This window comes from Acanthochromis polyacanthus, chromosome 14 (genome assembly GCF_021347895.1).
Source record: "Acanthochromis polyacanthus isolate Apoly-LR-REF ecotype Palm Island chromosome 14, KAUST_Apoly_ChrSc, whole genome shotgun sequence".
NCBI lineage: Eukaryota > Metazoa > Chordata > Actinopteri > Pomacentridae > Acanthochromis > Acanthochromis polyacanthus.
The window spans coordinates 27,902,664-27,914,865 of record NC_067126.1 but is presented as its reverse complement, the minus strand read 5'-3'; the positions used below and the strand labels follow the sequence as shown (position 1 = coordinate 27,914,865).

Here is a 12,202-nt window from a genome sequence, read left to right as displayed (position 1 = left end):
CTTCTGCTAAAGTTCTTGGAATTCAGGAAAACAAAAACTTGCACAAAACAATCTATATCATGGAAATGAGCACGGCTGCTACAGCTTTGTAAATGAGCGTGATTTTCTTAAACTGTTCCCAATACTTTTCACTGAGCCTGACTGAAAAAAAAAAACATAAAATAAGAAAAAACTTACAAAGAATCCTTTTGCATTGACCATTGTGGCTAAAGCTAAGTTACACCGATTTAGGGAAAGGGGGAAATAAATGTGATGCCTTTTCTGCCACAGAAGACCTAAATCATAAAATATACAGTGCTGTAAATGCAGAATTAAAGTCTGACTGTGCATCATTTTGTATAGTTTGTCAGCAAACCCATTTTCCTAGAAGAGCTGAAAATAGATGGAATAAAAAAATGAATCTGTGTATGATCAAGTATTTTTCCTTTGAAGTATATTATTACCAGTGCAGCACTATATCAATCTAAAAGTGCTTAGTTAAAGTAAGCAGATTCTAAAGCTGCATAATATGAAAGAAATCCAGATATATCACCAAGCACTTTGTCAGCTTCATCAAATACTTCTCTGTTTTTTCTCTTTTTTGAAGGTTTTTTTATTTTTGGTTGGATATTTCATGGTGTATATTTGGCTGAAAGCATTGTTGCTTAAACCCTGAAGTCTTCAAGGCTTCTACTCTGGAAAAACAGAAATATGATCCCCTCTAGTTTATCCTTGCAGCAGCTCAATATTTTTAGCTCTAAATGGAGAAACTGATTTTTATTTTCATTTATGTCCTTCATATGAAATTAATTGCTTCAATACACGTTTTATTTATGCAACATGCAAGACCTACACTAACACCTGCCTCTATGACTCTGTCCACAGTCTATCCGGGAAGTGACCGGCTACGTGTTGGTGGCTCTCAACCAGTTCGACTACCTGCCTTTAGAGAACCTGAGAATCATCCGAGGAACTAAACTGTACGAGGACCGCTACTCCCTCGCAGTTTTCCTCAACTACAGACGTGACGGAAACTTCGGCCTGCGCCAGTTGGGTCTCAAGAACCTCACAGGCAAGTGACTGAATTAATTTCTGGGTATTCAGATGTGCTTGTGTTGCTTCTGATAGTGGGTATGTGTTAATATAGTTTTATATAGTATATATATATATTATAGTATATATATTATAGTAATATAGTTATATAGAGTGAGCAAAACAATCAGTTTTAAGTCTCCGTATGTAAAGTTATAATTCAGAGTTGAGCCAGAAGCAGTAAGTGGTGGCAATCTGCTGTACGAGCTGTAATCAAATGAGAACAGAAGGTGCTATATTTAATGTTAATGATTACAAAAGGTTCTACTACTAAATCTAGCTGTGATCCGATCCCCTTGTTGAGTGTGTCTTAACTGCTTAACAGTTTGAACTGCCAATAATTCTTTGCCCAAGGTAAACTATTGCACCCTCCTGTTTTTGAAACGCTGTCGACTGGCTACAAATATTAGCATTAATTCCCATGACTTGAATTTAGAACTTCCCTTGTATCACAAAGAAAGAATCCCATAAAGGGCATTTCAGGTGCGACACAAAAGCATGCACAAACATAGAACTGCAATGAAAAATAGGTTGGAAGTCTCATTGCACAGTTGAATAAATAAATTACCCAGTGTGCTGCTAGTTGTTTACTGGCTTCTGTCACCTTCACACAAGATGGGAATATGCAGACAGTCTCCCTTTTCTTTTTCTCCCAAGAATACAAGTGGTGCTGTTAACACAATTAACCCTCTCGCATTAAGGGATACGATGCTGACTCACAATGTTGTGAAAAGACTTTATCTCTTCTGCAATTTCCAATATCGCTCACACACAAAAAAAGTATTCTCGTCTGATTTACAACCCACTCGGCAAACGACCCAAGCCTGTTTCCTCACCAGTGGGAGAAGATAGTGAATGTGATTGCTGATAAATAGCGTGCTAAGGAGGAAAACATAGTGTGTAGGCGGCTCTGCCTCTTTTTGAACAATGGATCCTTGTGCTGCTGGGCTTTCTTCAGGAGCCCTGACCCTGAGGTCTGCATAAGATAAGGCTCTTGACTGGTGAAAAAGATGTAGAGCTTTTCCCCGACAGGTGTAAGTGTGACATGTCAGGGACGGTTCGTGATTTGTGTAACACAGGACCAAAGGTGTCATTTACTCATTTTGAAGGTAAATCCAACCTTACAACTCTTATAAGTGAGTAAGGATGGAAGGAGAAGCAACTTGTGTTGAGCTGTTATCTGTCCTGGGTAGTATATATTTTCTCAAAAAACGCTGTGATAGTTTTGATAACCTTCAAGAAAGACAAACGGACCACATAACTAGTGCAAAGTCTAATTCAGTGACGTGCAGCATCTGTGGAATTGCACACTGGAGCTTCTTGGATGTGTGTTTATCAACTAAATGTATCTTCAAATTAGAGAAAATAGACAAGAAGCAGAGGAAACTACAAAGAAGCAGACAGTACCCTAACATTTATTTAAAAAAAAAAAAGCTTATCTGACACTGCTAATGGAACACTGAGGTGGAAAGTTACTTTCCATTCAATTTCTTTCATTTTGCGGTCAGAGGGAATGAGTAAATTCGAGGATTAATGACAGATCTCCATCTAATTCGTAATCTCGATGTTCACCAATGAAAGAGAAATGCATTGATGTTATCCAACAACCCATTTTTTTGTAGCTGTGTTATTGCTAAATGAGCAGAGTCAAAAGAAAGGAGTCGAACAACAATGAACTGTTTGGAAGTGATAGCAGTAACTGGATGTAATGATGAGTCCATCTGTTGCATCACTGCAGAGCAGAGGTACATGGATTCTGAGCCTTTTCCACTAACCTTGTGATAGATGAGAGCACCACATAACCATGGCAACCAAGCACAAAAATAGCAACAACATCAGTCTCAAAATTCCTTAATGACGCAGGAATTAACAATCCACAAATCTGGCAAAGATGTCCCTGACAAAACCAGAACTAAAACCGAACAAACATCAACTGGCTAAAATTTGATTAAATAAAGACCAAAACTAAATCAACATCTGATGCCTAAATTAACACTGATCCCAACTAAATGTGTTCAATTTCGTGACGAATACACTGCTGTTGTTTTGTTAGCTTTTATTAATCTTTTGCCCTCTGAGCAGTCACAACAGAAAATACTTCTATATCCACTTATTATCTTTTACACATTGCATGCATTGGAAATAAGATATGAATGATTTATTAGTTGGCACAACAGATTGCCACGCATGTCCTCATTGATGAGGAATGTTGGTACGATGTGTTTGGAATGTAACTTGTGACCCATAGAACACTGAATCTAGTCTCCAGCTAGCAATATTTTAAGGACGATACATATTAAAAATAATAATCTTGACGTAAAGAGTCTCAAGGAGACACTGACGCAAAATGAGAAGGACGATGTCTTCAGTTTGTGCTAGAAATTTATAAAACCTCCCCATTTCGAACAATTTATTTTGTGTCTACATTTTATTTAGATTTCTTCGGAAGAAGCACGGCACTGAGACTGTGTTTCCACTTCTTCCAAACCCCCTTTTTAAATAATTCAGTTGTCTCTCATTGTTCTCCTCAACTGTTCCTTCCTGGTGATTCCCCCGAGTGGAGGGAAACAACACAGCCATCAGTCTGCATGTGCAGCCACAGTGTGTGCTTGTGTGTTACGCTCCATCTTCTATTCTTTCTCGGAAGTTTTGCCATACTTAGGGAATTTCATTTGTCCAGCACCACTAGCAGCTTTTTGCCAAGCCAGTCCTTTTCATTGTGGTGCCAAGTTGAAGCCAGTGCTAAGGGAGCTGGGGCTGGACTCTGTGACATTCTGCCGTTTGATGTGCCATCCGTGGCCTCGAGCCATGAAGTGGAGGGGAAGTTATACACAACAGCCGAGATCTGAATCTACTCCAAATCATAACTCTGTTTTTTTTTTTTTGGTCTTTTACTCTGGAATTTTTATTTTTTGCTCATAAATATAACAAAAATGAATCTGCTTACTCTCTTCTTGATGAAAATATCATTTCTTATAACACAATTCTTTCATGTTTGGAAGTTTTGTTGTTATTACAGCAGACAAGCTAGAGGTATTCAGTGCTTTCCTTGGTTCTTAGTAAGAATCTTAAAGAACTGTGGTATGGGACAAGAAGCAGTATGTCCTCCACGGATTTCTTGTCATCATTAAGTCAGCCTGGGATTCCAGGACGCTCAGAGCAGCATACCTTCCAAATAATTGGGGGAGGAAAAAAAAGAATCTGTGCTGTTTCAAAGGTAAAGGTTGATCTCACCAAATACTTTCCTAATGGAACAAATCAATTATTCCGGCCACATTTCACTCACCCCTTTATTTTTGAACGTGTCCTCACATGACTTTGACTAAAACTTTTGCACACGACTCTAAATGCATATCAAGTGTGTGTAGACAGGGCTGTTTAGAATCAGGACCAAAACTGTGGACCCATGAAAACCTTTAAACTGCCTTATCTCTTCATAACAAGAATCTTGTCTTGGAGGGTCTATCATATCAGTACTTTTTGCACAGATGGACCTGACAGTTAAACAAGCTCTTGCTGGGGGGTTAGAGAGACAAGTCACTTGTGTCCCAGTTTGGTCCGTTGCAGTTGTCATCATTTTGCTGAGGAAGGAAATAAGCCTGAACCATCAGGATAGATCCACTCCTGTACATCAAGCAGCACACATCAAACTCTTTCCTTCCTTCAAGTGCTTTAGCGAGTCCGTGGCTGGCTGTCTCATTCATTACAAGAGCTTTGATGTTGCTGTCGTATTAGTCTATCGTTCCTCTGCCAGTAGCTCCCAGGAGAAGTGTAAAATGATCAATATAATCCATAAGCAACATATATATATAAGAGGATAAAACTTATTAACTACATCGGGGGCTAATCGAGAAGAGGCACAGTAAGAGACCCCTTCGGTACTAAAGCCCACACACATTTCTGCTTGGGTCGAAATTGCCTTGGGATGAAATCAATTTGTCGCTAGTATATTGTAGCATTGCACTTATTGATTTTTCTGGTGCACTCTCTGCAAGCTGTGAATGGACTCTCTGGATTTGAGGGGACTGGAGGATGGGGTGGAGGAGGTCTCTGGCTGAGCAGGGATAGGACTCCCTCTGATGCACCTTTCAATCAAGCTTAGCTAAGTTATCCTCATGAATATGAAATATAAGGCACAGTCAAGCTGGGAAAAGTTGAGGGATTGTGTGTGTGCACAAGGGTGTATAGAATAAGAAATATAAAAGACACTCTGAGTGTGGAAACTTCAGTGGTGTTGTTTGTTTGACATTACTTTCTAGGGACAAAAGAAAGTGTTTTAAAAGTGACAGTGTGGACTCACCTTCCATCGGAAGACAAAAAGACTGTCAATTTTTCAGACTTTTTGGGTGTATGAATGACCGTTCTGATTGCTGCAGGGAGAAGCTTCAAATAAATACTTCCTCCTGTTTTTTCTCCGTACATCCAAGCAAGATAAAGGTTAAACAGAGCTGCCTCCTGACATTTTCAAAGTTCCCAATCTGTATTTTGACGCACGCTGACCCGCGGTGTCTTCCTTCTTGCTTAGGCAAACATTTACAGCACTTCTGTCTGGATTCACATGAACCCTGGGCAGCCTCTGTGCTTTCACATGGTAATTACAGCCTGCTTCCCTGGCAAAATAATAACAGCCTCAATAAGGAGCACAACACAGATGAGCTTTCTGATTTAACGCATTTTACTGCCACCCCCTCCCTTTGCCTCATTTCTTCCAGTATCTCCTTTTTTTCAGATTTGTTTAGTGTTGTTGATTCATTTTTCTAACCACCCTACGCCTGCACTGCGTCTGTCCAAAATGAAGCATCCAATCTGAGGCCCCATCTGCTGAATGATCCTCTCTCATCGCATGCATGTACACAAGCCTGTGTTTTACGCCAAGGCGTTATCCACTCCTTCATGGCCCATCTGCTCTCTCTTTATCTATCCCATTTGCTGTCGTTCTTCCATATCTTTATCCCTCTTTCTTTGGCTCTCTGTCGGTCATCATATTTCAGTTGGCTGTCTTGATTTGTCACATTGATGCCTTTCACACAAACACATACAATGTCATGTTTGTAACACTTTGTACTGTATGCAAAACTCTTTTCGAGCACTCGAGACTTACTGTGCTCTCCAAAGGCTACTGCATCTGTTCGAAAGGGAAAACTCAGCGAACGTACGGTATCATCTGCTGAACGTGTCCTGCTCGGCGTCTTGTGACAGCGAGACACAGGGGAGGCAGGGGAAGAATGGGATGGAATGGGGCAAGGTGAAAGGGACGATTTGAGTCAGTGTGTTTCCCCCAGACAAGAGACTACTGAATGGGGGGCATAAAATTGCTGCCTCTTTCTGATCCCTGAGACTTTCATTCGCCGTCTAACTACTAAGAGACGAAAGAGCAATTCTGCCACAGGAGGCAGGCGAGATTGGTTCAGTGCACGTCACCAGAATTCAGTCGAGCCTCTTGCCTGGCAGCCCACAGACCTCAGGTCTCCTTCAATTGTGTGTCTAATTGATTACTTCCCATGCAATTACTCCTGTGTCACACTCAATATTTCAGCGCTCCAGGAAGGGGGCAAGAGGGACTTCTTTTTGAAGGACGACATTCATATTGTCACATTTGTGAGCCCCTAATGTGGATCGTGAGGAGGCACATGTTAAATTGAAGTCCGGAACGGGCTATCAGTGTAGTTGGTGTTAATTGATTGCTGTGTAATACCACTGTGTGCCCGAGATAGTGGTACTATTGGAGCCCGGCGTTTTATGCCAGGGGCAGAGGAGCTGAATTTCATGAAAAACTTTCTTTTAGTCATTGTAATTATTTTTGTGATACTAAAACTTATTAATGTTAACATGGCAGGATACTTTTTGCTTGCATGCTTTGGGTTTGATGCTTTTTCAAGACCCATATTCCCGAATTTTGCATTATAAAAAATCACATCCTGTGTAATCTTTCACTTTTCATTTCATCAGCTTGTTTCATATTTAACTCCTTTTTTCCTAAATGTGCCTCATGTAACCATTAAAATGTAACATGGACACTTAGGCTGGTGAATTTTTTTCTCCAGGACTTTTCACATATGTTGTTCACAGCATGGCCTTAAGGGTGCAGTGTTGTTTTTTTATGCTTTTGTTATTTTTTATGTTCTCCACTCTTTAATAATGCGATGCCTGAGATTTCATAAGCAGAAAATATCTGTGCTTTATGAAATATTAATGGACAACAATAGCACAGCCTGCCATGAGAAAGGAGAAATAATAATACAAAATAGATTTTCGCCAATTAAAACTGTGTGTCTTTGTGTGTGTTGCATATATTCAGTTAATGGCTTGTGTGTCTGCAGCAAGTTTTTTTCCCCAAAATTCCCATGTGTCAAACCAGGCTCCATTCCCCCTTAAACCTGCTACAAGACGTGAGACTACGAAGCATTATTATACCACCTTATGTCTGCTGCATTTTTCCCTTAATCGTTGGCAGATAAGCCGCACAACCTTTACCTGCCCCCAGAGAACAGGAGCTTGTAAGAACAGTTTGGACGAAAAGTAAAAAGGATTTAAAAACAAAAAATAAAAAGAACGAGAAGAAAATGGAGTTTTAAAATGAGAAAAAAGTAGGCAGATTGGTAATATTTAAACCAGACATTTCCAACCTTTTTTTCAATTTGACAAAAAGTGTCCAAGAGTTACTTAACTTTCATGCCTTGCCTAACATTTATTTGCATGGCTGATCAGTTGTTGTGAAATTGACCTATTTCTGTTTTAATAAAGGGGCTGTCAACAAATGCCATAAGACTTGAATTTCATAAAGTCACTGAATTTAAGCTCCTGCCCAAAATTTGCTACTCATGATATTCTCTTTTTCTAATCAGGATCATCAATCATCTTAATTGAGTATAATGGAATTCTGACCTGTTTATTTCTGTCTGCTGTGAACACCACAGATAGTTGTTGGAGCTCTCGCAGACTTGGGTAAATTATCAAATGCTCATAACTTGAACTCTAGCAAACCCATACTTTAGATGACCCCAGAAAATTCATGATTGCAGGTGCAGGAAGCACAACACGGCCTCAGATAAATTTTGCTGTCTAGTTTCAGAATAACAGGAGAAACTCAAGAAAAGCAGGAGTTTTGTTACTGTGGTTGTAGACTTCTCATAGGCCGTGGCAGGTCCCACAGGCATATTATCATAAACAAAGTCAGATGTCACAGTCAGTGGTTAAGCTCTGGAAAAAATAGACCCTAAAAATGGCCACTGCTAATCCAAACAACTTCAAACTCAACACTGCATCTTTACGGATTCCGTTAGCCTAGCCGCGCTAGACAACCCATGGCAATGAATTTAATTCTCTGCCAGGGTGGGTCTAGTTACCCTCCATAAGGCTCGAGGCTGGATTCTCCTAAAACTGGCCGGACCAATCACCATGAAGTGTAGAGTCAGAAGGCGGGCGTAACGAAGTGACGACGGAGGCGCGACGATTCTGACAGAAACAACCGGCGCACAATAAACAGTTATCTTTCGACTCGGCTTTGGCCACAGCTCTTAAAGATTTGAAGCTAAAATTCAACTTGAAAGATAAACAAAGGACAGCACTTAAGTGTTTCATTGAGAAGAAAGACGTATTTGGACTTATGCCGACGGGATATGGCAAATCCTTAATATTCCAGTTGGCTCCGCTGGTTGGGAAGCTAATGGGACTTAGCCACAATCCGCCGGCGCTCTAGGAACTACGTCAACCTATTCGTTGCGTTGATTGGTTGTATACCTACCCAATTGCTGCAGAGTGATTTGAAAGACAACCTTTTAGCCCGCCTCCCTCGCTGTCGAGCGGCCTTAGACCCTTGTGCCTTCAGTACATGGGTCTAGCGTGGCTAGGCTAGGATTCCGTGGGACCCAGGTGTAAAAAAAAACAACTACTTTTGTAAAACCGTAATCGCAGAACATTGCAACATTGAAAGACTGGACACAACTAACCCACCAAACTGGCTTGAAAACCATTTGTATCTGTCAGAGTTCTCTTTTCACTGCTCCACCAAACAGTGCAGACAGTTTGGTTGCCATACACACCAAGTTAAACATCTGCAAGAACACACGGAATTTCCATCTTACCTTCTTGGTCCATGAATACCTCTTCAGCCACTGCAGTCTTTCACAATCATCTGGTAAAGCTTTTGTGTGCTTTGTGATATGCACTACTTGAAACGAAGCCTCTGTTACTGCATTTTCCTTCTTCATCGGTTTGGTAAACATAGACTGTTGTCTTTTAGGCAGTGTTTTCAGCTCCTTTACCTTCTCTGTTCGTAAACGGGTATCACATGGACACATTGCTGTGAACTTTGATGAAATAGGATTTGATAAAATTAGTCAAGAAAATAGTTTTTACTTAGGTTACCTTTTGTGTAGCTGGCTATTTTCCACAGTTATTGTCAAATCTAGTGTGTGCTGAACTTATTTTCTGAGTAGCAAATAATCATTTTGTATCAGAAGGGGTGGAACATCTGTGATTGGATAAAAATTTAAACAAATTTACTAAGTAACAGTTTGATTACCTAATTTATGACTGTTTCTTTTTAAACGTTTGAAAGCCACTAATCAAAGAGCTATGGGTAACAAGGTACTTATTACACTGAATTGCACTAAGATCAGATAGACTGTTGCTGGAGGAGACAGCAAAAGGCTGTTTTGGTCAATAACTCTGTTCTTTCAAATACAAGAAAATTAAAATACATGTTCAGAAAACACTTCAGACATTTTGAAAGAAATATTTTTATAGCAACATGTATTTTGATGTTAAGCAAAAATGAAGAACTGGAGAGCTGTTTTCTATTCTCGGGACCATTTAGGTCTGAAATTTTTGTTCATACAAGCATTCTAATGTCTGAATACATCAGTGCTCACATGTGTAGCATGTGTCCCCAATAAATAATTTACTTTACTGCCTGTGATTGCATTGGAGACCATGTTCACTGGTTCCAAACATTGTCCAGCCCTTGCTTCAACTTCTGTCTGCTTTGTCAAGTAGAAAAACAGGCGAACTTGCCTAAACATGACTACAAACTCTTTATTACCAATTTGCCTCCTCAACTGAACCTCTGCGGCCTGCTGAAAGTGAAAATTGACTTTCACCTCATTAAAAGTTAAAGTAGGCATGGGAAGAATTTTAATGCCAATTAATAATCAAAACACAGTCCTCCTCTCTCTTTCTCCAACATTTCCATCCCCCCAGGCAATGACTTAGATCAGACTTAGATTTGAGACGATGTAGATGTAGAAAACTGGCTCAGAGACCAATAGAATGCTGTTCACTTAGTTGAAATCACGTCTGAATTCATCTCTGTTGTTCCAGCAGGAAACGGGAGCAGAACGAGTGCCGCTGTGCCTGCTTGAGTATGTGTGCCGGGGATTAATTTGCTCTGCAGGAAATGTAAATTACAATGTGTTTCTCTGCCACTTAGACTTTGCACTGTTTCCATCCAAACACTACAACTATAGAGTGAACAAGTGTGTAGTTTGCATCCATCATGTATGTTCATGCAGTTGTTTGATATATTTCTGTAGTCAGAGTTGGCATATTTTTAAATGTGTTGAGACAACAATCGAGTTCTACAGTGGCAGTATTTACAAGGATAAATTCATCAGTACTTTTGTTCTTTCAATAGGATTTGTTTGCAAAGAGGAAGTGGAATATTAGGCATTTAATACTTTAAATGTGCAGTAAGGTTGTTCTCATCATTAAAAGAGACCAACTTTGGCCGTTGAAGTATGAAAGGGAGCAAATTGTAGTCTTTTTATTGCCAAACATCTCTCGTGGAAGATATTTTCTTAAGTTACTTTAAGTGGCATAAAATAACCAGTGCTGCTGTTTTTGATAAGAACAATTCCACCTCCTTACTGCAGTAGTATATTGTCACTGGAGCAAAAGTAGAAATCATGGCAGTTGTTGAAATCTACACTTTATATTGCCAATAACTGTTTAGTCAGACTTCACAATGTTCAGAGTTGAAGTGGATTCACACACATGCAAATAAACAAATCACCAGTTTCACACTCTTAAGATTAAATGAATTTGAATTTTCTTTTCTTTTTTTTTTTTGCTGTCCACTTTTTTCCTGCATCCCCTCCTTTGTATTTATTCTAATGATTTTGAAAAGCCTGCCATAGATATGATTGCAGATTCCAAACAATCAAAGTGTGATTGTCATGTTCAGTTTCTGTCACTGACAGGCTGTCATTGTGGCTTTGCCATGTCAGTCCACAGCAGTGCAGCCTTGACATACAGTTTTTACTTTGATTCCGAAGGCCAGACTGTGTTTCAGATAGGCCTTTGATGTCAGAGGCGCTCAGTGCTCATCTCAGAGGAGGAGCAAAGTGAGTGGGAAAGCAAATAAAATAGGACCTGACTGGCAGCTCGGTGGGTCTCAAAAGCTAGTGAGGAAAATGACACTTTATATCAGCTTACTTATGAGGGCTAAATGGACACCTATGGGCTGATGATGAAAGGTTTTCTCTGCTATAGACGTGGTGTTTCACATCGCAGATGGGAGTGTCTTCTTCGGCCGTTTGTGGGTTTGTTAACTTAAATTTGTTCCTCGAGGACGCTGTTTTCTTTTGTGTCTGTGTCGTCAATGTAATTCTTCATCCATTTTTTTCAACGACGTGGTTTAGAATTAGATCCAAAAACAATTTATCCTTTAGTCTGGGATTGCGGTTCAGCTGCTGGTATTTCAGAATATCTTACATGCTGACAAGATATACAGTACATATTTAAACAGCAGGATAAGAGGCCCGAGATTTTCAGAAATATAAATTGTTATCACTGAGACTTGCTTTCCAAGAGTTTAAAAGAAGCTGTGCTCCCAAAACCAATTTAATAATTCGGCGCCAGCACAGACACACACATGAACACACACATTACACTCCAACCCTACAACTCCTCCCCTTTCTCCCCTGGCAGCTTAATAATTAATATGCTTATTTTTGCCTCTTAGGCCAAAGCCTTCGGTAAGTGGAACAGCTATTGATGGGGGCAGTGGTGGGTAATGGGACATGAAAAGGACTTTTGTTCATCTCAGGTCTCCACAGAGATATGGAGGGTGTTACTACATGCAACACCAGGCATGGCTTTGCCGATATTTATTTCTTTTTAAATACTTTGC

General features: G+C 39.9%; 1 protein-coding gene across 3 annotated transcripts in view; it reads left to right on the top strand.

Annotated features, from left to right (window-relative positions):
* erbb4b (erb-b2 receptor tyrosine kinase 4b) overlaps positions 1-12,202 on the top strand; it is a 328,153-nt gene that overhangs the window by 177,171 nt on the left and 138,780 nt on the right. For all 3 annotated transcript variants that reach the window (XM_051959185.1, XM_051959186.1, XM_051959184.1), the window contains one exon: positions 865-1,051. In XM_051959185.1, the coding sequence (XP_051815145.1) occupies positions 865-1,051 (187 nt within the window). The remainder of the gene's footprint in view (positions 1-864; positions 1,052-12,202) is intronic.